General features: G+C 47.0%; 1 protein-coding gene across 3 annotated transcripts in view; it reads right to left on the bottom strand.

Moving 5' to 3' along the window:
- Window positions 1-4,035: 4,035 nt before the first annotated feature.
- The window catches only part of LOC140391718 (serine protease 23-like), a 31,170-nt gene continuing 9,841 nt past the window's right edge, over window positions 4,036-25,364 (bottom strand). Inside the window, exons 2-3 of one of the 3 annotated variants that reach the window (XM_072476486.1) lie at window positions 14,443-14,599; window positions 4,036-9,545 (exon numbers count right to left, since the gene is read on the bottom strand). In XM_072476486.1, coding sequence (XP_072332587.1) covers window positions 8,411-9,529 — 1,119 coding nt within the window. In that variant the 5' untranslated portion in view covers window positions 9,530-9,545; window positions 14,443-14,599 and the 3' untranslated portion in view covers window positions 4,036-8,410. The remainder of the gene's footprint in view (window positions 9,546-14,442; window positions 14,600-25,364) is intronic. The other 2 variants (XM_072476485.1, XM_072476484.1) reach the window with 2 other exon arrangements.

Genomic DNA, 25,364 nt, shown 5'->3' on the forward strand with positions numbered 1-25,364 from the left:
GGAGGCCCCCCCCCGGGGTCGGACCCCCCCCCCCCCCCAACAGGCCCCCCCCTCCCGACCCTTCCACGCCAAGGTCCCGCCAGCTAGGAGCAGGTTAGAAGTGCGCTGGCGGGACTCACACCTTTGTTACGGCCGAGAATCGGCGGGGGGGGGCCATGTAGAGCGGCCCCTGACCGACGCCGCGCCGACCAGAGGCGGCATGGCGTGATTTGCGTCGGTCGTGGCGATTCTCCGGCCTGGCCCTAGGCTGAGTGAATCCCGCCCAAAGTGTCTGACAATGTTGCCATCCCAGTCATGAAGTAGATATCAGAGAGGAACCAGGGCTCATGGGTTTTTAAAAAATCTTTTTTAGTGGCATTTTCAAAAATTATAAACATTTATGTACATTGCTGGCCGTGTTTATTCACTGTACAATACAGTAACGTTTGTCTTTTCCTTCTCTTAAGTTCTCCTATATAGTCTGCCGCCATCTGGCTCGGCGTGTGGTTTCTCCCCCCCCCTCCTCTCCCCCCCTCCCCAGCGCACCCATCCCTGCCCCCCTCCACCCACCTTGTTGGTTTGGGAGGTGTTTCTCCCCCTTCCTCTCCTCTTTCTTCACTTCCCCCGTCAGCTTATGCTGTGTTTCCCCTGTGGCGGGGAGGGGTGTGTGTGCCCCCTCCCTTCCGCTTTGTCCCCTTTATGTCTCTCCAGCCCTTTCTCATTTTCCCCCTCACTCCCCCCAGGTTGCGCTTTCCTATGGTGCCCCCTGTCTTTTTCTTTTCCCTCTCCCTTTTCTTTTTAACTTTCTCTTTTTCCTATCTATTGATTGTTGCCGGCCTTGAACAGGTTTTGTAACAGGCCGACGAACTACCCCCATGCATTTAGGAAGCCTTCCTCCGACCCTCTAATGACGTATTTAATCTTCACCAGGTGGAGAAATTTCGAGAGGTCAGCGAGCCAGTCTGCAGCTGTGGGTGGTGCTGCTGATCGCCAGCCGCGCAGGAGACTTCAGCGTGCGACGAGGGAAACGAAAGCAAGGGCGTCGGTCCTCTCCCCCAAGTGTCAGGACTCATGGTTAAGCGGTTCACTGATCAGCAAGAAATACAGAATCTCAGCAATCAGACAGACGCTTAAAGATAGCTTTCCCAATCCAATTATGGAAATAAATTTGGAACCATGAAGAAGATGCAAAAAAAATCAGCATTGTATTCACTGGACTAGAAAAAAGTTGAATTGAAATTCTTATGAAATAATTTTGAAGTGATTTGAGAGGATCGATTGTAAAAGATAATTCCCATTCGTTCGTCTAAAATTTGCAATTCGTGCTAGAAACAGAAAGGCCTCGTCCCATCTGTGACTGAAACTCTCATTCACATCATTGTCACCTCCTGAGTTTCCAACTGTTTCCTTTTGCTAAGCTTCCATCTTTCACATTCTATAAATTTCAGCTCACCCAAAATATTGCTGCTATATCTTATCCCACACCAAATCCTGCTCAATCACCACGCTGTCCTTGCTAAGTTAGCTTGGCTTCTGTTCCAAGCACTCCAATTTTCTTATCTATGTGTTTTTAATTTTTTCATGGATTCACTCTAGCCTCCTTCAATTCCACAACCCCTTCAGAACTCTGCATTCCCAGCTCTTCATGTATCCCTTCACTCTGCCGTAACATTGGCGGTTGTAGTTTCAGCAGTAGAGGCCCTAACCTCAGCAATTCATTCCTTACACCTTCCTTTCTAAACCCATCTTTTCCAACAAAGTTTTGGTCCTTTCTCATATTATTTCCTGGCTTTAACTCAGTATCTATTTTTGTCTGATAATGCCTCTGCGAAATGCTGTGGGATAGTTTTCTCCAGGCAAAGAAATATAAAGACAAGTTGCTGCTCTGGTTATATATTTCCACAGTAAGACTTATTAGGATAATCTAAAATGAAGCCAAGTCAGTCACACCATTTAAGAAAGAATTAAACACAAGAGCAAGGAAAAGGGGTAAAAGGATAGAATGCTCTGATCTGAAGGTGAGATGCCACTGGTGGAATGGACTGAATGGCCTCCCTGTGCTGACATTTCTTTTTTTTCCCGATAAACAACCCTGACAGTGACCCTCTCAAAGCGAACTTAACTTTCTCCAGACCGAGGAAGCTCGCCATATCCGATAGCCAGGCCTCCGACTTCGGGGGCTTTGAGTCCCTCCATGCCAACAGAATTCGTCGCCGGGCGACCAGGGAAGCAAAGGCCAAAACGTCAGCCTCTCTCTCTTCTCCTGGACTCCCGGGCCCTCCAAAACCCCCAAAATAGCCACCTCTGGACTCATTACCTCTTGTTTTCAGTGCCCAGGACATAACGTCCGCGAATCCCTGCCAGTACCCCCTGAGTTTTCGACATGCCCAGAACATGTGGACATGGTTCGCCGGTCCTCCCGAACATTTGTCTTCCAATCCAAAAAATGTACTCAACCGGTCATGTGGGCCCGGTGGACGACTTTGAATTGAATCAGGCTGAGCCTAGCGCATATTGCGGTCACGTTTACCCTACTCAACGCCTCCGCCCATAAGCCCTCTTCCATCTCACCCCCGAGCTCCTCTTCCCACTTGAGCTTCAGCTCCTCGATCTGCGTCTCCTCTGCTCCCATCAGTTCTTTATATATATCCGAGACCATCCCCTCCCCCACCCATCCACTGGACACTACCCTGTCCTGGATCCCCCCAAGAGGCAGGCGTGGGAAGGATGGAATCTGGCTGCGTAGAAAGTCCCGCACCTGCAAGTACCTGAACTCATTCCCTCTCGTCAGCCCAAATTTCTCCTCTAACGCCCTCATGCTCGGGAAGCTCCGTTCCAAGCATCCCCCAAATCTCCCATCTTCTCAATCCCAGCCCTCCGCCATGCTCGGAACGCACCGTCCATATTCCCCGGCGCAAACCGGTGATTGTCGCAGATTGGGGACCAAACCAATGCCCTCACTTCCCCCACGTGCCTTCTCCATTGGCCCCAGATCCGCAGTCACCACCAGTATAGGGCTGGTGGAGTATCGTGCCGGCGGGAGCAGCAGTGGCGCCAAGCTGGTGCCCCTGCACGAAGCGTCTCCATTCGCCCCCAAACAGGTGTCGCATCCACCATCCACTTCCTTATCAGAGCTCTGCCTCTTGCCTCATTGAAAACCCTAACCAGTACCGGCCCCACTATCTCGGAGAACCTTTTGTAAAACTCCACTGGATACCCATCCAGCCCCGGGGCTTTACCCGATTGCATGGCCCTCATGCCCCCCAATATTTCTTCGGTCCTGATCGGGGCCCACAATCCATCTACCAATCCCCTGCCCACTTTTGGGAAGGTCAGTCCATCCAGAAAGCGCCTCATCCCCTCCAGCCCCGCAGGGGATTCAGAGGTGTAAAGCTTACTATAGAAGTCCCTGAACACCTTGTTCAGCCCTGCCGGATCCCCTACCAAGTATCCCCCCCCCTCCCGTCGACTATCTTCCCTATTTCCCTGGCCGCCTCCCTCTTCCTCAGTTGCTGTGCCAGCATTCTACTGGCTTTCTCCCTGTGCTCATAAATCGCACCCCTCACCTTCCTAAGCTGCTCCACAGCCTTACCTGTGGACAACACCCCACACTCAGTCTGTAGCCTTCGTCGTTCCTTTAATAGCTCTACGCTCGGGGTCTCCGCATATCTCCTGTCTATCTGTAAGATCTCCTTTACCAGTCGGTCCGTTTTGGCCCTGTCCCTATGTGCTCTAATCAAAATCAGCTCCCCTCTCACCGCTGCCTTCAGCGCCTCCCAAAGCACCGCAGCTGAGACTTCCCGTGTCATTGGCCTGCAGGTTGTTTTGCATACATTTCCTCACCCTCTCATTCACCGCCTCGTCCGCCAACAAAACAACCTCCAGCCTCCATTGAGGGCGCTGAAAACTTTCCTTGCAGACCTGCCTGTGTTGACATTTCTAACTCCTCATGCTATATGCAATCTGTAATCTCCAGGATGTGCATCTTACTACGAAGGTTGGCACTCACAAAATTTTGAAGCACAATTCAAACAATTGCTACACATACAAATGAAGTTACCCTTTTCACTCCTTTATTGATTAATTCATTGACATACATTGCATTAGAAATTGTCTACATTCAAAGCCCAAGATGAATAGCCACTGGATATTAAAAACAATTTTCAGTATTTGATCAATAAGATATAAATGTTTGCAGTATGAAAAACTTTGATCATTGTGCACAAAAACCTGTTCTGATAAGTTTATAGATCAGTAGGAATGTTGATATTTTATCCACTGAAAGCTGTACGAAAAAAAGCAATACTGTAATATATTTCACCCTTTGTTAAACTTGCTGAATAAAGTGAAGTTTCAGACTTTTTACACAACACATACTATGATCATTTTTGGGCACACCGAGCATTAAAACGAAATCTTGACGCTGACTTTTACATTCAAGTTGATTTTTTATGTACTGTTTCATTCAAATGCAATTACACATGCATGGCTTATATTTTACAGCCAAATAAGTGTATCTTTGTCTTCGCTAGCCAACAGCAACTTGCTCATTTCCTTTTGAATAGGTATTCACTTCATGGAGCCGCAGGAAAGTCAGCTGGCATAACATCAAGATGTTTAATTCACATTATCATTACTTCATGTTCAAGTTAAGGCAAGTGAATGTAATCACACCTGGTGGGATAAGTAATCAATTGTATCATTGATCTCACTGCAAGGATTTGAGGGAACTGTGATACTCAAGTTGATCTGCGATGGTCAAATTACGAAATTGCTCAGCTCAAAAATTTACTGATGTCGGCCAGCATTTAACAGTAATGGTATTTGCTCGTGTGGTGGTATGTATTAGGGGTATTACGGTACCCTGTGATGCCGAGGGGCTATTGGCGAGGGGCTATTCTCCCAGCAGCCGCATTCTGTAACCGAGCTGCTGGGGAACAAGTCTGCATAATAAAGCCATTGATTGACTCCATCTCACCTCACCTCATGAGTGACTGATTGTGCTACAGCTAGCACGAGACTATATTAAATTCCCATTGCTGCAACAGAGACAAGGCTTTGCTGCAACATACTGACTAGTTTCAAATAACCTCAGTTCACATGTCCCATCATATTAAATGAATAATCACAGACAGATCATAGACATACTTTAATTGCATTGGCTTCAGAATCAAAGAACTAACAATCATGCATTCTGATTCACTCATCCAGACAGGAAGTCACTATTGCCAGTTCCAGCTAGTCAGTAACCGGTTTACAATGTCTGGGAACAGATCATTTTTAACCATGCATGGACAGAGTCCCTCTACCAGCAGTTAAAATGTAACCAGTGTCAACAGCAGGACCCATTCTTCAAAAATGCATATAATTAATGGCAGATAATTTGGAAATATCTGTTCGATATTGGGCTGAAGTTACACACCTTGTGGTATCAAAATGAAGCAATGCGAGATCTAGAGATTCTCAATCTGTTTCCGCCTGGATTTAAGTTGGGTCCTGGCTCTGGATTTCCACTATTGACATTGGTAAGAAAGTGGACAATCAGACCACCACTGTAATTTGTGTTCTAGTCAGCCACCTTTTCTAACAGGAAGGAGGAATAAGTAAGTAAATTAAAATAGGATTAAAAAAACAAAAAGGAATTTTTGGTAAGTGGCCTATTATCATTGTGATCCAGACGTTCTACCTTCCAAGATGACGGAGGTTACAGGATTTAGTGCCAGCAGACAGTATGGGGTAGTTAGCTAGTTTTAACATAACTGAAAAGGTGTAAGAGATGCGTTCTCTTCACAAATGTGTTTTGTCCCTAAACCGGGGTAAGTTTCCAAGAAAACTTCTAAATGACTATTTAATTGAAAACAGTAGTTATTTTTTTCCACTTTGTTGGCATCAATAGTCTTTGTGATGTCCATTCATATACTTTGGTTTTTATTTCAGGTGACCTTACATTTGAAACACAAAGTACTCAAAACCATGGCCTTGTTATACCCTCACGCTCAAACGTAATGAGGCCGGTGAGTATCGGGAGAGTCCAGAAACAAGATCCGCGCCGGGCGCCAAACAGTTTGTAATGCAACCGGCCCGCTCCCGTAGGGGAAATCGGGATGTCGCCATAGCATCTGCACCGACCCTTAGAATGAACACTCTGCCCATTGACAAGTGTCCACCTTGCCCTATTCCCCTAATCCCATAACCTAACCTGCACATCCCTGGACATTAAGGGGAAATTTAGCATGGCCAATCCACCTAACCCGCACATCTTTCGACTGTGGAAGGAAACCAGAGGACTAGGAGAAAACTCACGCAGACACGGGGAGAAAGTGCAAACTGCACACAGACAGTTACCCGAGGCTGGAATTGAACCCGAGTCCCTTTCGCTGTGAGGCAGCAGTGCTAACCACTGTGCCACCAGATGTGGTTCAGTGTCATACTTTGTTTGAGAATGTTCCTGTGAAGTGCCTTGGGAAGTTACATTATGTTTAAAGTGCTTTACAAGTTGGTAATATAGTTTGCTACAATATACAGGATTACAAAATGTTGTACAAATTTGGAGCATTAAGAAAATCTAGTAAATCAATAATACTAATGAATGCAAATTAATAATTCCACCATTTATCAACAAATATCAGAACAACAGCAAGAAACTTTCACTCTTTGGAGCACTTACTTTTGGTGTTTATCATCAGCATCCCAGAAGGACTCTGAATATTAGTTGGACAGTCATGGAAACAACATTATCGATAATCACAGCTATTTCACAGGAAGTGGTAGTTTTCTCTGGTTTTACTTATTTTCTAATTGAGATAAGTAAACATACCTTATCCTGGGAACATTATAGAAAAAGTAAAATACATTAGGTGTCTAAATGAGATAGCCAGTAATGAGAGTAATGGAGATAAAATGATACTGCTCTTCCAAAATCATTACTAGAAACTCATTTGAAAGGCTGGAAGAACCCTGCCTTGGGTTGATACCGAAATATGTTCCTCGAGGATAACCCAAATGGAAAGTCGATTGGTCACCCATAAAACATCACCTTTTGGGAGAGCGATGTCTAAGAAAGAGAAGACCTAAAAATAGGAATGCCAAAAAATTGATCTTGTGTCAGTAAGTACATACAGAGATTGGGCAAATACAGGTAGAAGAACACTAATATCTACACTATCCAGTTCAAAGCAGTTAACTTGCTTGATGACACATGCACTCACTACAGCATCCATCATATGATCAGCAGGATGCTGAAACTTGACAAGGTGTCTTCAGCAGCATCTCCCAAACCAGTTAATTTTTACCACTTTGAAGAACAAGGGCTGCGGGTGCATAGGAATACCATCAGCTCCAAACTTTCCTCCAAGTCAAATATCATCCTGTCTTAACATGTATTGTCGTTTGTTCATTTTCACTGGGTCAAAATCTTGGAACTTCCTATCTGGCAGCTTTGTTGGAATACCTTCACCATATGGATGGTAGCTATTCAAAAAGTTGACCATCAATTCCCCAGGACAATAAATACTGACTTTTCCAGGAACTCCCACATCCCAGGAACGGATCAAAAAAAGAAAGGACCACTTTAAAAAATGTGACAAATTTGTTAACTATTTCATATTCATTTTCCTCTTTTATGTTTATTGCCTGCTAATGTCAAGCAAGCTTTCACTCATTCAATAAAAATGTAAGTTTACAATGCTTAATTTGGTGAAGGCAATGGAGTTGACAGGTTCTGATAAGACCTTAAATATTGCTTTACACATTCCCACATAATTGTCATTAATAGCTTTGCTTTTGAATTCTAGTCCACGATAAACCAAATAAAAACACACAACGCAATGTCAGGAAGTGGTTTTAACATTTACAAAAACTGTATTCTTATAACAACTGCTTCCATACCTAGGAACTCAAAATGGGTAGGCTTATAAAAGCGGGAAGGGTTGGAAAGCATCTCAACACTTTCTGTAAAAATTACATTTGTCTGGTAGGATACGGTTTCCATATTTAATGCAATGATTCAGTGTGGATAAAACGATCTTTTAAAATATCTAAGTTCATTTGAAGATTTATTAAGTGCTACAACATATTTATAAATCTTTGTAATTAAGCCACTGAAAGGCATTTAATGCCATCTCATTATACTAAAATGTTACTTAAACTATTCCAAACTTTGACATTACACATCTTAAGTGAGTTCCAAAATGTAACAAAAATAAACTATTCGTGGGAGACTTATTTGCCACCACAGTAAGGTTACATTTAAAAAGCTTTTTACCCTATTTTTAAATTTAGCGCTGTTGCAATACTTTGATCTCTTGTGTTGCACTCCCAGTGACAGAGCTTGCCCACGCTGAAGTGAATTTCAGAATTGAATATTTTTGTATGTGATACAGGAGTTTACCAGTTTGCACACTACGATCTTAAAAACAGAGCCATAAAAACTTCACCCATCTCTACAATCAACATAATTTCCTTTGATCCAGAAACAGATCTGTGCATATTTCAGGGGAGTGATCCGAACAGCCACATTGTAATCCTGCTGCACACCATTCTTATCCACCCATTGGTGCCCTGAAAAAATTCCGATCACCTTCCGCTCCCATTTCCGACTGTGCCTTTTCCACATTCGGATGTAAACACCTGAGCCACTGGCTCCCGGCTGCGCATCACAGTGCTGATACAGGAGATCATAGGTTTCATCTTTAACCAAGCAGAAACGATAAACAAGATCGCCTGGACGATCATTGTCAAATCCAGAAAAGTGAATCCTGCCACCAGGCAGCCTTCCCACCGGAGGAGTAACTCCTATTTTCATGAAGGGTTTCTTGTGAGGCCTTCTTAGTTCCAGCAGTGCATAGTCATAATCCATGCCAATATCATTCGCTGAACCTTTGATCCATCCCTTTGGAACATGTGTCCGTTTTACCCGTATCCAATGGAATCTAGGCTTTTCTGGAGAAATGGAGGTGGCTTTATTTGTGGCTTTCCCAGTCTCCTTTTGTTTTGATTTAAAAAATCCAACTTTCATCCTTTGCGCACCCTTCACATAGTTTTTGCCATCATGAATACAGTGGGCAGCAGTTAGGACATGCTTTTCAGCTACTAAAGTTCCAGTGCAACCTGTGGAGATTTTCACAGATGTCGAGAAAGGATAGTTCAACAGAAAGTTTTTTGACAGGATGCTGAATCTGCCGTCCAGGCCAAAGATCTGTCTTTTTGCTCTTCGACCACTGCTATGATTTTGTTTGTTTACCAAATCGGCAGCATTGAAACCATAGATGTCCACACTTGTGAGAGTTCTGCTTCCATTTAGGTACAGGGTTTCATATGACAAATATTCTTTCAGGTCTTCATACGTTGGCAGGGGTGCTCTTTTGTGGCACTCTAATTCACATGAAGAGGTTACTTCTAGCTTGGCTTTGCCCTTAAAATGCGCTCTCTCCAGTAAAACGGTTTCCTGAGGCAAAACAGCAGGTATGCTTGTTCTCTGCCATTCTGCCTTCAGCATTATCACGTGCTTAATGGAACAAAGAATAATGACCAGTGCTGGCACTGTTACCATGGTGAGTTGCGATCTGCTGTTGAAAGAACAGACTTTCGTTAGTCATGTTAATAACTTCATACGCGTGCGCTAGCTCCAAAAATTAACTCCTCCGTGATAATATTCATGAAAATACTAATCTGTTAGTTGAATAGCACCACATTCTGGTTGTTAATGCAAGTTCACTTTTTGCATTGGAAAATTACATACAAAGTAGAATACTGTGGAAATCTGAACTAAAAAAACAAAATGCTGGATAAACTCAAGCAGGTTATGGCAGCACTTGTGGAGAGAGGAACAGAGTTAGCGTTTCCAGTCCGTGACATCAGAACTGGCAAAAGTAGTAGGTTTTGAGCAAGGGATGAGGGCACATGGACAAAAAGGATCTGTGATAGGGTGAAAGCCGAGGGAGAGGAGAGCTAAAGGGAATGAGAACGGGACAACAAAAGATGTACCTAGAGCAGGTACAAAGGAAGGAAACAGAACTGGCACCGAAATTTGACCCCAGAAGATTGTATAGTGCCTCATCAAAAGACGAGGTGCTGTTCCTTCAGCTTGACTGGAACAGTGCAGTAGGCAGAGGACAGAAATGTCAGCATGAGAACGAGATGGAGAGTTAAAATGGCAGGCCACCTCAAGCTCAGGGCCATGCTTACAGACTGAATACATTTACCCATCTGCATTGGGTCTCCCCGGTATAGAGGAGACCATATTATCAGCAGCAAATGCAGTAGACTAGATTGAAAGAGGTGCACACAAATCACCGCTTCACCTGGAAGCAGTATATGGATGTTTGGACTGTCAGGATGGTGATGAGAGAAGAGGTAAAAGGCGAGGTGCTACATCTCCTGTTTTTGTGTGGAAAGCGGTATTGCGAGAAGATGATAGGGTGTTGGGGGTGACTGGAGAGTGGACCAGTTAACACAAAAGGAAAAAGTCCCTTCGGGACTGAAAGGGGAAGATGCATTTGGTGGTCACATCACACTGGAGATGGTGGAAAATGATCCGTTGGATACGGAGTCTGGTGGGATAAGAGGCAGGGAAAAGGGGAATTCTATCGTGATTCTAGGAGGGAGCAGAATGGAGAGAGGTACAGGGAGCGTGGTTGAGGGAGAGGGCCCTATCAGCTACGATTTGGCTGGATGAATGCAGGAGGAGAAGAGTCAGCCTCAGATGAGGAAACCAACATTTTACCAGCACTCTGATGGTAAGTTGCATCACTGAATCCGATGCAATGCAAACTAGGGAAAAGGCTACCATGCTGAATTCCCAGTTTGTGCAAGGTGGACGGAATGAAAAATTCTACCTGCAAGTTTGCTGCAAGGTACTTTGCCAAGATGACAGACATCTTTAAGACAAAATACTTCCTTTATCTGGGAGAAAGACATTGAAAAAGTGGCATTTATTTTATTAATATTAATAATAATAATAATAATAATAGCTTATTGTCACAAGTAGGCTTCAATGAAGTTACTGTGAAAAGCCCCTAGTCGCCACATTCCGGCACCTGTTCGGGGAGGCCGGTATGGGAATTGAACCCACACTGCTGGCATTGTTCTGCATTACAAGCCAGCTGTTTAGCCCACTGGGCTAAACCAGCCCCTATTTATTTTCAGAGAAAACTAAAGCTGCTAACCACGGTTTCAGTTCACCCAGAATCGTTTGAATTGTGTTTGAGTTTTGTAAGATCACAGATTCGTAGCTGTAGCATTAACCAATATCCGGGTAGGCGTTTCAGACATGTGCTATTTCAATAAAGGCAAACAAAAGGGATACTGTCTCTTCAAACTGTAAAAAACAATAGCTATTCATATCATAAACCATGTCAGTACAATTGTGAAAGATGTAAAGAGCCAACAGTGTATTGCCTATATTAAAAAAAAATAATCCATGCAATGTATGGAAAGTGGCTGAAAACATTGAAAAAAACACCAGAAAAGCAAAGAACACCTGTGGATCTTCACAATATTATCCAATATTGAAGAATGTACTCAAATATCCGTTGAAACATTTTTTTTCAGCACTTAACCAGTGATTCGAGTTGCCTTTGTAGAAATCTTCATCATTTTCTAAAATTCATTCACGTGATGTGGGCGTCGCTGGTTAGCCCAGCATTTACTGCCCATCCCTAGTTGCCCTTCGGAAGGTGGTGGCGAGTTGCCTTTTTGAACCGCTGCAGTCCTTGAGGTGTAGGTACACCCACTGTGCTGTTAGGAAAGGAGTTCCAGGATTTTGCCCCAATGTTAAGGCGAGTTGGAGATGTATTTTTAACTATACGACAAGAGTTTTACCCATTGAACCATGATGGTATTGCTGCCTGATTTTATTTTCAGCAAGGATAACACCGATGTTTTGAAATACCATTTTGCCAAACAAACAAACAAAATCAAGCAAAAAGAAAATGACCAATTAAGTCAATTGTCTGGATTATTATCCCCACATTTCCATTAGTTTTGAAGGACAACCATCTCCCGCCAGCAATCCAGCTGAAGGTATGAAAACAAATATTTTATGTGCTGCTGCTGGATTTCTGAAATTACTGATTCAGGTGGACTTTACTCCAAATGAGATATGGATATCATCAGCCAGTCAGTCATAAGGACCAACATCCCATCGACATGAAAATTGGTGAATGATGCCCAATGCTGCAATTATTTGCAAAATATCCATTCGTTGAATCGGAGTCTGACTTATTCAAATACTATTTAAGATAGATTTTGGTGAATCACGGTGAAACGCAGTTATGACACCTTTGCTTCACCTCAAATTATGAGCCAATTAATTACACAAATGGAAAATATAAATGATTGAAAGAATGCCAGGATTCCTCATTTTAGTTGCTCTATTTGCACGGAGCATACATCACATGGAAAATGGCTGAATTATCAGTTTGGCAATCCAGGGAATATTCACCTTGGTGGGACTCATGAAGCAAGCAGGAGTCTGATGATGAAGTTAGGAAAGTGTACAAAGATATGCAAACAATGGGCGAGATTCTCTGGCCTCGTTGCGTTCTCGCTCAAGCAAAACGAGGCCAGTGAATAGCGGGAGAGGCCAAAAACGAGATCTGTGGCAAGCGCCAAACAGTTTGCGATGCAACCGGTCCACTCCCGTAGCCGTAGGGTGGCGAGAAACCAATTATCACCATTTAAGCCCCATTTCCACACAATTAATAGTAGCCACCCTGTATCCAATGGCCACCTGTCACTCAGCGGCCTACCCAGCAAGTGGTCACGCTGGCGCCGATTAGTACTCCTTTTGAAAAACGTGAAACTGGAGGAAGGGCTGAGGGGAGCGGAGGAGGTGAGTAGCCATCTTTGCTCACAGGCAACGAGCCCGGGGACACTGGGATTGCCACCCCAGTGCTCGGTGGGGGGTGAGGGACCCTCGGCGGGGGGTGGGCCGCCATGGGAGGGTGGGGAAGGCGCATGGGGGGGGAAACCAGGAGGCAGCCACTCACAGCATCACCATGCCAACCCCTGGATCGTTTCCCCGTTCCGAGGACAACTCTTGTCCCCTTTCTGCCCCAACAACCACCCATAACCCCCACCGACCGCTGAGGCCTCTGGCTGCGTGGCTGAAGGCTATCGCTAATCGGGAATTGGCAATCGTGGTTAAATCAGCACTTCACAGATGCCAAATGGATTCCCGTGGGTGGGCGGGTCATGTAGCGTGTGGGAGTCATTGCCTAACATTCCAACCACACCCTGATGCCAGGACGCTGTGCTTGAATAATGCGGGAGGCAACACCACACATGCAATATCCAAACACCCAGGGGTTGAGACACAGCCCCGTGGACATGTCCATAGCTGGAGGGTGTCCGAACCAGCCCCCCACCTCCCACAATGCCCTCAGTGATCCTCAACGTGCCTGGCCCCCTAGCTCTCCCACTATGTCTAGGTGTTTCTCCATAATGCAAATCTGAGGTGGAGGCTGCCAGCTGCCTACGTCATCCCGTGGCCTTCAATGCCCCTGGCAGGAGGACTCTGGGGCCAGAGGGGTCCAGCTCACTTGTCGCCAGCACAGCCGTGCCGCCCTGTCCCGTGTGCTGACCTCGAGACAGAGCCTCATCAAAGGAGTGGAACAGGGGGGGGAGGGGGGGCTGCTGGCCACCATCGGCACTCCTAAGGAGGCACTGGATTGGCACTCAGCGCCCCCCCCTCCCAGTCCTGGGGTTCACCTTGGGATGGAGGGGTAGCTGGTTCGAGCCCTGGTTGTCCCTGCATCATCTGGCTCTGCCAGCCCTGGCGGTTCCCCATGGTCTGCACCATTGTGTCAACACCCTCGGCGATGCTCCTCAGTGACTGAGCCATGCTCTGCAGCGCCTCAGCCATGCCCACCTGAGAGCGGTGCATGTCCCGCAGAACCTCATCCAGGACGGCCTGGTATTGGGTGACATCCCACAGCAAATCGGATATTCTGCTGAGACCCTCAGTCATGGTCGTCACTGACTGAGCGACGCCTTGGACACCTTCACTCATGGTGCCGACATCGTGCACCAGGCTCTCCACTGTGGTCAGTACCCGAGCAGTGTTGGCCTCGGTGCCACTCATTGGTGACGCCATCTCCTGCGCCCCTAGCCTCTGAGACTCCTCCTATCGGCTGTGGATCTGCTGGAGTGACGCTGACATCTCCCTCTGAATATCTCAGTCGCTCCCTATTGTCTCCATCAGCTCCGGGTACCTCTGTACCACAGGCTCAGCATCAGGCTGGGACGCAGCTGGGTCCTGGGATGCAGCAGACCTCTGACTGCTGTCTTGCCTGGTGGTTCCTGCCTCCACCTGGTGTGCATCATCAGCGGTATGGTGTTCACCAGATTGTGTCCCCGAAGCGGGAGAATGGACATGTGGTCAGTGGGAGGGATGGATAGTCAGCAAGGCAATAACAACTCATGTTTGACAGCTCCTCCAGGTGGAGCCCAGTTGTTCCTCACCTCTGCGGCGTCCGCCAGCCTCCGCGTGGGTAATCGATCTGTCCTCGGCCACCCCAGTCACCTCCAGGGTATGTTCCTCAAAGGAGGGGAGGATTCTTAAGTCCGGCACCCCTCCACTTGTCTGGGCTCTCTCCCGGCGGTTATGTGAGAGCTTTTCCTGAGGAAACACGGAGAGAGAACATCGTTAGCCACACGCATTGTTCAATGTGGTGGTCGTGGATGGGAGGAGTGGGTGGCGCGTTGGTGTCTACTCACCCGTGCTGCCCAGCATAGGTTGTTGACCTTCTTACCACACTGAAGGCCAGTTCTCTTGGTCACACTTCCCAATCTGCCAGCTGGCACCACCTCATCCCAGGCAGCACTGGCTAGCTTGTGGCTGACTCTCTGGGTCCCTCGGGGGAACAGGACATCCCAACCGGCCTCTACAGTGTCCAGGAGCCTCTCCAGCTCAGCATCCCCGAATCTTGGAGTCGGTCTCCTCGGCGCCATTAGTCCGAGCTGGCTGATATTGGCTGAGCAAGTGCAGTTGAAGTGCTGCTCGACCTTGTTAGCGGGGGGCTGGCGAGCGCGGTCCCAGTGAATCATCTGGCGAACCTTCATTTGCGACGAGAAGTCCATGAGGCCTTGTTAAGTGGGCCAATTAATGTTGAATTGCATTGCTGGCCTCACTGGGCCGAGCGCCGGGATGCTCGCGGAATTCCCGCTCGCGAGCATACTTAAGAAATTTTTTCGGAGAATTGCACCAAATCCCTTTGTATTAAGAGTGGCTTTTGCTAATCTTCTTGAAATGCACTTTATGGAAAATAATCTCTCCCAACAATGTCAATCCAAACCTGTAAATACACTGACAACTAAGATGATTATGAATGGTGTGCCAAATCTTATTGCCATTGTCCCCAGGGAATTCATGGGCACCCCAGGGCATAAGAAAAGAGGGAAAGATCAGCTATATTCTTGGTTTCTATCCCTTTATATTTTGCAAACATAGAATCCCTACAGTGCAGAAGGCGGCCATTCGGCCATGAAGTCTGCACTGATCCTCTGAAAGAGCACTCTACCCAGGTCCACTTCCCTGCCCTCTCCCGTAACCTAACTTGCACATCCCTGGGCACTAAGGGGCCATTTAGCATGGCCAATCCACCTAACCTGCACATCTTTGGACTGTGGGAGGAAACCGGAGCACAGACAGGAAACCCACGCAGACACAAGGAGAACGTGCAAACTCCACACTGGAATCGAATCTGGGTCCCTGGCGCTGTGAAGCAGCAGTGCTAACCCCAGTGCCACCATGCTTCCCCGTGCTTTTTTCTTGGGAAGTCCTGGGCTTATTCCAAAGGACAGAGTAAATCTTCAGCAAAAACAGATACATGCACATTGTATAAACATTAATGAAGTACGAAGAGAAATCTTGGCAGTCAATCTCAATTCCTTGAGATCCAGGAGCCAGCAATTTGGCCTGGTTACACCCATATCGGAGGAGGCCCAACAGCATGACACAGAAATCTGTAAGGCAAGCAGGAACCTGCCTGAATATGATCTTAGGATGCACTGACTGCTGTTCTGCCAACAGCAATCAGAAAGCCCAGTGTCCTGTTCTATCTAACAGCTGCACTCCCTCGTTTCACTCTGATTTTCTAATGCAAGGTCCCTTCCACGCTGCAAGCCTACCCTGGTGTCAGCACGAACAACTTCTGACCAGGGGCTGGCTGTCCACACACCAGCCAGACGCGTGTTTCCTGGCGGTGCAGAGTTCGCTGGCGGCAGGAATGTCTACTCCCACCACTTGTCAATCGGATTTTCTGTTGATGCTCCTGTGTGCCGCTGGGAAACCCACATGCGGGGGAGGAGCGCACGGGGGAGCGCTGCCGGCGGGAACTGAGAATCCCAATTGCCAAATTCCAGCCTAGATATTAGAAATACTGATCAAATGAGCCCAGTCTAACAAAGAGTACAAATTGCAGTAAGCAATTCAAATAACAAACATTTGGCTGAAAAACAGCTGAACTATAATCAAGACAAATAAGTGATATTTATGCTGTTTTTGTGGTTTGCACACCTCAAAAGGAGATACGAATGATAAGATCAGAATTCATGCAAATATATACACAATTGCTGGAAATACTTGGCAGCACTGGCAGCTTCTGCCTGGAGAGAAAGGGATAACATTTCAGATTTTTGTTTAACTGGAAAATTATGTGCTCACTTGAAAACTGCTACAAAAGGCATAAAATGTGGGTGGAATGGATGGGAAGAACAAAAGACAATGTGTGCATTACCGTAGAAGGCAAGAGGGATTAAATGAATAACAGAATCAGCAGCTGCTGAGTGAAAAGAACCTGGAGCAGTGGTTATGATCTGAAATAATTGAACTCAAAAATGTGGGGCGGGAATTGGCGGGAATTGGCGGGGCGGAGTGGCGGGAACCACTCCGGCGTCGGGCAGCCCCAAAGGTGCCGAATCCTCCGCACCTTCAGGGGCTAGGCCAGCGTCGGAGTGGTTTGCGCCCTGCCGGCCGGCGGGGAAGGGGCTTGGCGCCACGCCAACCGGCGCCAAAGGGAGTGAGTTGGTGCATGCGTGGGAGCACCAGCGTGTTGGCGTCATTCCAGCACATGCGCAGGGGGGTTCTTCTCCACGTTGGCCATGGCGGAGGACCACAGCGGCCGACGCGGAAGAATAGAGTGCTCCCACGGCACAGGCCCGCCCGCGGATCGGTGGGCCCCGATTGCGGGCCAGGCCACCGTGGGGGCACTTCCCAGGGCCAGATCCCCCTCCCATCCCTCCCCCCCCCCCCCCCCCCCCCCCCCCCCCGAGGACCCCGGAGGCTGCCCGCGCAGCCAGGTCACGCCGGTAAGTACCTACTCTAATTTACGCCGGCGGGACCGGACGGAAGCGGGCGGCCACTCGGCCCATCGCGGGCCGGAGAATCGCCGGGGGGGCGCTACCAGCGGCCGCTGACTGGCATGGCGCGACTCCCGCCCCCGCCAAATCCTCGGTGCCGGAGAATTCGGCAGCCGGCAGGAGGGGGATTCGGGGATCGGAGAATCCCGCCCGTGGAGTTCAGAAGGTGGAAAGTGCTTTAACTGAAGGTGAGCTGCTGTTCCCGAGCTTCATTGGAACAATATTAGAGGCAAAAGAGAGCACGGTCAGAGTAAGATTGGGATGTAGAATTAAAATGGCAAGTGACAGGAATCTCAGTCACAGTTGCAGACTGAACACCGGGGCTCAGTAAAGGAGTCACATGATCTGCATCTGGTGTCCCCGATGTTGAGGAGACCGCATTGTGGATGGCAAATACTGATCAATGAAGCATAGGTAAATCACTGTGTCACGCAGAACAAATCCAATTTGGGAAATTACTGGCCCTGTCTAATCCCAATCACTGACATAATGATGGAAGGCTGTTGTCAACAGTGCTAACGAGCAGCATTTACACAGCAATAACCTTCTCACCGATGCTCAGTTAGGGTTCCACCAGGGCCACTCAACTCCGGACATCATTCCAGCCTTAGAGCAAGCACGAACAAGAGTTGAGCTTGAGAGGTAAGGTGGGAGGGACTGCCCTTCACATAAAGGGGCCTAACAAATTGGAGTCGATGGGAATCAAGGGGAAACCTCTCCACAGGTTAGAGTCATACCTAGCACTGAGGAAGATGGTTGTTTTTGTTGGAGGTCTAGCATCTCAATCCCAGGGTATTACTGTAGGAGTTCCTTCGGGGAATGACCTAAGCCCAACCATCTTCAGCTGCTTAATTAATGCTCTTCCTTCGATCAGGTAGGAAGTGGGGATGTCCATTTACAATTCACAACTCCACAGATGCTGCAGCTGTCATTGTCCATATGCAGCAAGACCTGGACAATATACAGGCTTGGGTTGACAAGTGGCAAGTAAAATCCGTGCCACACAATGCCAGGCAATGACCATCTCCAACAAGAGAGAATCTAACCATCACCCCATGACATTCAATAACATTACCATTGCAAATCTCCCATTATCAACACCCTGGGGGTTACAATTGACCAGAAATGGAACTGGACTAACCATATAAATACAGCAGCTACAAGAGCAGGTCAGTCATGAGAATTCAGCAGTAAATAACTCAGTGGAGAGACTTTGGAGAATCCAGTATCTACAAGACATATGATCAGAAGTTCAGCACGGTAACACAAGTTTTTGTGGCTTGCGCCAGGGTCCCAGGTTTGATTCCCCGCTGGGTCACTGTCTGTGCGGAGTCTGCACGTTCTCCCCGTGTCTGCGTGGGTTTCCTCCGGGTGCTCCGGTTTCCTCCCACAGTCCAAAAACGTGTGGGTTAGGTGGATTGGCCATGATAAATTGCCCTTAGTGTCCAAAAAGGTTAGATGGGGTTATTGGGATAGGGTGGGAGTGAGGGCTTAAGTGGGTCGGTGCAGACTCGATGGGCCAAATGGCCTCCTTCTGCACTGTATGTTCTATGTTTATGTTTAACAACAATTTAAGGCAAGGGGCAGGGGATTTGGCAGAGATATGAAGAAAAACATTTTTAATCCAGAGGGGAATTTGGAACTCACTCCCTGACAGGGTGGTAGAGGCAGGAACCCTCAACATTTAAGAAGTATTTAGATGAGCATTTGAAATGCTGCCACATACAAGGCTATGGGCCAAGTGCTGGAAAGTGGGATTAGAGTAGATAGGTGCTGGATGGCCGGCCGGCACAGACACAATGGGCAAAGGACATCTTTCCATGTTGTTAAAATCCCGATTCAAAAAGCACAACACCACCCCGGACAAAAGCATCTCGCTTCCACCTACCTTAAAATATTCAGCTCCTCCACCACTGGCACACAAGGGAACACCACCACATGCAAGTTCCACTGACTAGGAACCTTCACTGCTGCTGGGTTAAAATCCTACAACTTCCTTCCTAGCAGCATCGTTGGTATACCTACACCACATGGACTGTAACATTAAAGACATCAGCTTAGCACTACCTCCTTAAGAGTAATTAGGGATGAACAGTAAATGCTCCTATCCAGTGAATTCCAAATCCTAAGGGGAAAGAATATGAAAAGCTGTTGCACTTCCTGCACTAGATGGAAGGTGGGAAAGAGGAGGTACTAGGGGTGACTGAGGACTGAACCAGCCTATAACAAAGGGAATGGTCCCTGGAATGCTGAAAGTGGCAGGAGGGGAAGTTTTAAATAGCAGCGAGTTCATGCTGGGGAGGGAGGAAATGGCATAGTATTATGGTTGGTGGAAGACGAGGAGAAGGGAACCCCTTCATGGTACTGTCAGGTAGGGCAAAGCTGTGTGAGAGAGAAGTGTGGAAATGGGATAGACCCACAGCCGAGGGCCATGCCAACCACAGTGGAGGGAATCCTCAGTTGAGGCAAAATGACATATTGGAAGCACCAATGTGATACTGGGATAATGGAATGCTGGTCATACAAGAAGTGTGTATAATCAAGAAGTATAATCAAGTCTGTGGAAGTCAGTGTGCTTATAGCAGGTTGTCTACTAATGCCTACCTCCTGGTGCACACCAGAAACCAAGCACTGTTTCATATTAAATGAAAGGTAAAAGGGAAGGAATTTATGTCTACATAATAGAATGACAAAATAATGTACAAACCTACTCCACTATTGAATTATACTTAAGTAGAAAGAAAAATATAACACTTACCACAAACTAAAATTGATCCAACATCACATCTGTAATGTCGCTACGAATAGGGATAATTTTGTTCTAACTATGTGGGCTTGAACCTTTAGATTGTACCCCTTGCTAATTTTACCCATTTCTTTTATTTAAAAAGCTCTTTTGTGTGGTAGAAATGCAATCATATCAACGCTACATGTCTCATGTCTGTGCAATTACAGATCGCACCAAATAGAGTCCAACTTTGCACAAGGAGATCCATCCAGGTCGGCTTGAACTTTGGTATCTTTATTTACAGCAATAATGAAGCCATTTTGTGGCCAGTTCTTTGATCAACACCACCTTCCAGTTCACACTGGAAATGCGGTCTGACTTGATGGCAGTTAATTACTGCATAACAAATCAGACTACATTATAATTTATTTTAAAAAAAGAATATGTTGAGTACCCAATTCATTTTTTCCAATTATAGGGCAATTTAGCCAATCCACCTAGACGGCACATCTTTTGGATTGTGGGGACAAAACCCACACAAACACGGGGAGAATGTGCAAACTCCACACGGACAGTGACCCAGAGCCGGGATCAAACCTGGGACCTCGGCGCCGTGAGGCAGCAGTGCTATCCACTGCGCCACCGTGCTGCCCTAAATAACAGGACAATTAATCTTTTACAGGAAAAATTTAGTTTAAGCTCTGAAACGGAGGAACGTTCAATATTTAATACTACATCACCGACGGTGAATCCCACAGATTCATCTACTTCTGCAAGTCACTCATGCTCATAGTACTTGTGATTTGGGAGGATAACACACAAGAGAATAATACTTGTGACAATCCTTACAGCAGTATTTCCACTATGAGACTAAAAACAGAATGGGTATGTGTCGAATAATTATTTTTACACAAATCCATGTGCAGCTAACCACTTAAGACATTGGAAAAAAATATTGATGTTAACATGAATCACTTATTAAAAGTGAATTAAGTCTGCAAACGCAGCTTTGGATGCTGTTTATTGTAATTAAATTATATGTTTTGGATTGAACTAATGAAACAACCCAAATGTAAACTCAATTATTCTTAGCAGCAAAAAGCAAACTTAAGCTTAACTGCAGAGCAGAAAATTCAAATATACACTTAGGGACCTCCATTTTTAAAAAGATCTGCCAACACACCAGGAAACTGGGATTTAATTATACTCATCAGCTATGTGAAAACCAGAATGTCGTCTTCTTTCATCCAAGCAATACTTTTTGTGTCCTGTAGATGGCAGTAGTAGATAAAGGATCTTTCTGCTTCACCTTTCAATGTGCAGATGACTCTGTTCATCATCTGGGATATTTGATAGGGCTCGGTTGGACAAGTGTGTGACTGCTAATTCCAATGCTTGGGGTCTGGTGCAAATGGGAAAGGATACAGTGGGCAATTAAGATTTGGACAATCTGCTGGTGAACTTCCTTGTTGCCTCTGATAGTTTACTTTTGAAGAAGGAGGTATCACCATTTTCTTTCTTATTTGGTTCCTCCAGGTGCAGTGATATTGGTGACCTTCTCCCACAACTCGAAGTCGATATCAAAACACCCAAATGTAGCTTTCAGGATGCCCTTGAAACATATCCTTAGACTGCTTGAGAGCACACCCCAGACTCAAGCTCGCTAAAGAAGGTTTGCTTTAGTAAGTGAGTGTCAGGCATTCTGGCAACATTACCAGCCCAACTGCATTGTGACTGACTCAATATGATGTAGATGCTTGGCATGCCAGCATTGGTGAGTTTCTCAGTGGTGGTATTTTGTTCTGCTTTCTGATCTTCAGACAGTGTTTGAGCTTTTTGGCATGATACTGGTGCACAGGCCACGTTCTGCATGTGTCGCGCAGATTGGTCCGGCTGATTGCTCTATAGATTTTCAGTTTGGTAGACAGATTTGCATTGACAAATCTTGCATGTGTCATATAAACAGCTCAAGAGAGTGGGAAATCAAGATAGGTGAACATTTTCCCGGCTGATAGGTTTGGGTCATGGCCTGGAATAAGACACATATAGAAATAGACAACATAGGCAGCTTAGAGACTGTGCTGCTGAGAAAAATGGACATATATACACTGCTGATAGATTCTGGTCATGGACTGAAATGTTGGGCTCGAGATGGAGCTTTCCTAGAGTAGGCAAACTGTTGCAAGACCAAAGTGGTTGCATGCATTGGAGAACATGTTCATGCTGCATTGCACGCCCAGCTCTGAACCAGCAGCTAGTGCACAGTCATCAGCAAACAGGTATATCCTTGGAGACAAGTACGTCCATAGGGTGTAAAGAAGGGGTAGCACCTTTCACAGTGGCTCAATCCGTATTTCTCTCCATCTTCACCTGTGGCTCCAACTGTTAGTATGAAACAGCAGCCACACCCCACTAAATAAATGATACCACCTATTTAAACAGGTCGGTGAGGAAGTATGCTTTCTTGCTCACTGCCTTCTGACACATTTAACACTAGCATTCACTCTTCAACAATAGGGCTTTACTTGTTGACATCTACTTACTTCACCTTAGTTTACGCTCTAATGATTGTCCATCACCGTTGTTTGTATCGAATTTCAACTGCTATTCTGTTGCACCTCTATTAGGTGATGTATGGTAGGACCTGTACTACAGGTACGTTGGTAGTCCCTGCCTCCTGGCTCCGCCCAGTAGGCGGAGTATAAATGTGTGTGTCCTCCATGCTGCAGCCGTTTCGCCAGCTGCTGTGGGGGGGCCACACATCTTAGAGCAATAAAGCCTCAGTTGTATCCAACTCAAGTCTTTGTGCAATTGATCGTGCATCAAAGATTCCATCTAATCACAACCTGATGAGCACCACAGCTTTCCTCATAGCAAGTGGTTATCACTCTTCTGTCTTTAATAGTGACCTGCTGATAGTGCCAACATTGACCCATCACCCTGGCGTGATGTAAATAGGCCTTTGGAGGGTGGGGGTGGGGGGAAGTCGGGAAAGGGAGAAAGAGGGTGGTCGGGAAATGGCGCTATAATTGAGGGAGGGGGCAGGTGTCGAGCTGATGGACACAGTCTCATCTCATGTGAATTTGGAGACGGAGGGCCTCCCAGGTCCTCCTGGCATGTCAGATCCTTGCTGCGGATCATTGCATTTTCAGCAGCCTGAAGCACTGCTCAATGACAAGAGCTGGTGGCAGTGGGAGCCTCATTGTAATGAATCTCTGCTTCAATCTCAGGCCTCCGCACTTGCATTATCAGCCATGTCCTCAGCGAGTATCCCTTGTCCCTCATGAGCCAATCCGACATCCTGGTGAGGTTCTCGACAACACCAGGGATCTCAGAGTGTCCCAGGATGTAGCTGTCATGCACACTCCCAGGATAGTGGGCACACATGTGCATGATCCGCAGGCAGTGGTCGCACAGGACCTGGACATTCAGAGTGTGGATCCCTTTTCTGTTAACATAGGCCACTCGCTGGTGCCCCGGTGTTAGCAGGGTGCCATCAATGGCCCCCTGGACCAAGGTGATGGTGGTGAATCCTGCAGTCTGGTGGGCCTGGTCCAGGTAAAGGTGCTGCAGTCAGACACTCAGGCATACAGAGCATCCATCACCTCCCAGATGCACCTGTGAGCTGATGATTGCGGTATGCCACAGACCTTGAAATGACCCAGTGACGTAAAAATTAAGGGTGCCATGATCGTCATGGCCTCCTCCTCGATGGAGTACCATGTCCACGAGGATGTCGCACAGGTGCTGCACTGTCTCCCTGTTGAGACGCAGTCTTCTGCGGTACATGCTATTCATCAGCTCACTGAATGACCAAGTCAAAAGAGTTCAAAGTTACATTAAAGACTTCATTGAACACGCATCGACTCCTGGATACCCTCGCACTTTGCTCATCTCCCCTTCTGGCTTCCTCCTCAGCCTGATGGGTGGCTGGGTCTTGAGGTTGTGCATCAGCCCCCTGTACACGTGTTGCAGGTTCCAGCCTGCATTGGCCTTGATGCCTTCTGCAACATCTGCCCAACTCTGCTGCTACTCAACTCCAACATTCATTTTGATCTGGGATGATTTGGAGAAAGGGAGAGACCAGCAATCCGTTAGTTATTTCATCCTGAGACCCTCAAATCCCCCAAACCTTCGCCCCCCCTTACCATGACTAATCCCACCTTCTCTCAGAATGTTGTCCAGCGAGCCAATTGTGCTTGCAAATCTTTGCTCTGTACACTCACTCCTGGCCAGATCAGGAGCCCAGACCTCTGCCAGGAACATTAGGGAGGTTGTGCTCAGTTGTCATCTGCTCATCCAGATAATTACCCTTTGGCTGCGAGAGGGTCCACAGTGGTGAATCCCTGCTCTTTACTGTTTTGATTATTGGCAGCTGCCTCTATGGTGCTGACGCTCCTGGAGTTCAGGCAAACTGTTCAGGCATCAAATGTTGCAGGACATCCAGCCCACAAATCGTCCTCTCAGACAGGTCACCTATTCTTTTACGGAGGCACTTGAGAGTTCAGGGACTGTGAAGTGCTATCGCAATTCACAAGGCTAATCCCTCCTTTGAGATGGTCTTCAGCTGTCAAACTAGAGGTTGCTCACAGTCAAAGGGGTGTGAAAGGGGGGGGGGGGTGCTCTCTGGCTCCTCCCATCCTCCCTCTTTTCCCATGTCTCTCCCCGATACTCCCCTGGGTTCTTTCCTTGCCTTCTCCCCCTGCCCCCCTCCCCTTGTTCCTCTCTGCTTTGTGTGCTACTGTCTGCCCTCATTGGTCCCCCTCCCCCCTTTCTTCCTATTGGCTTCAAACAGATCTTGGATCAGGCTGATGAATAGCCCCCACGCTTTGTGGATGCCTTCTTCCGACCCCTAGATGGTGTATTTGATCTTCTCCAGATGGAGAAATTCCAGCAGATCTGCCAGCCAGTCTGCAGCTGTGGATAGTGCTGCTGATCGCCAGCCGAGCAGGATTCTCGGGCGTGCGATTAAGGAAGCAAAAGCCAGGGCAACGGCCCTCTTTCCAATACTTAGTTCTGGCTGGTCAGAAACCCTGAAGACTGCGACCCTCACCCCCAAAACCTTGGACATTGCCTCGAAGAAGGCTGTCCAGAACCCGACAAGTCTGGGGTACGTCCAGAACATATGGGCATGGTTGGCCAGGCCTCCCTGGCATCGTTCACATTTATCTTCCACCTCCAGGAAGAACATGTTCATTTGGGTTCTGGTTAGGTGCGCTCTGTGCACTACTTTAAACTGCATGAGACAAAGCCTTGCACAAGAAGTGGAGTTGGCTTTACTTAGTGCTTTGCTCCA

This window comes from Scyliorhinus torazame, chromosome 15, assembly GCF_047496885.1.
Source record: "Scyliorhinus torazame isolate Kashiwa2021f chromosome 15, sScyTor2.1, whole genome shotgun sequence".
Taxonomy (NCBI): Eukaryota; Metazoa; Chordata; class Chondrichthyes; order Carcharhiniformes; family Scyliorhinidae; genus Scyliorhinus; species Scyliorhinus torazame.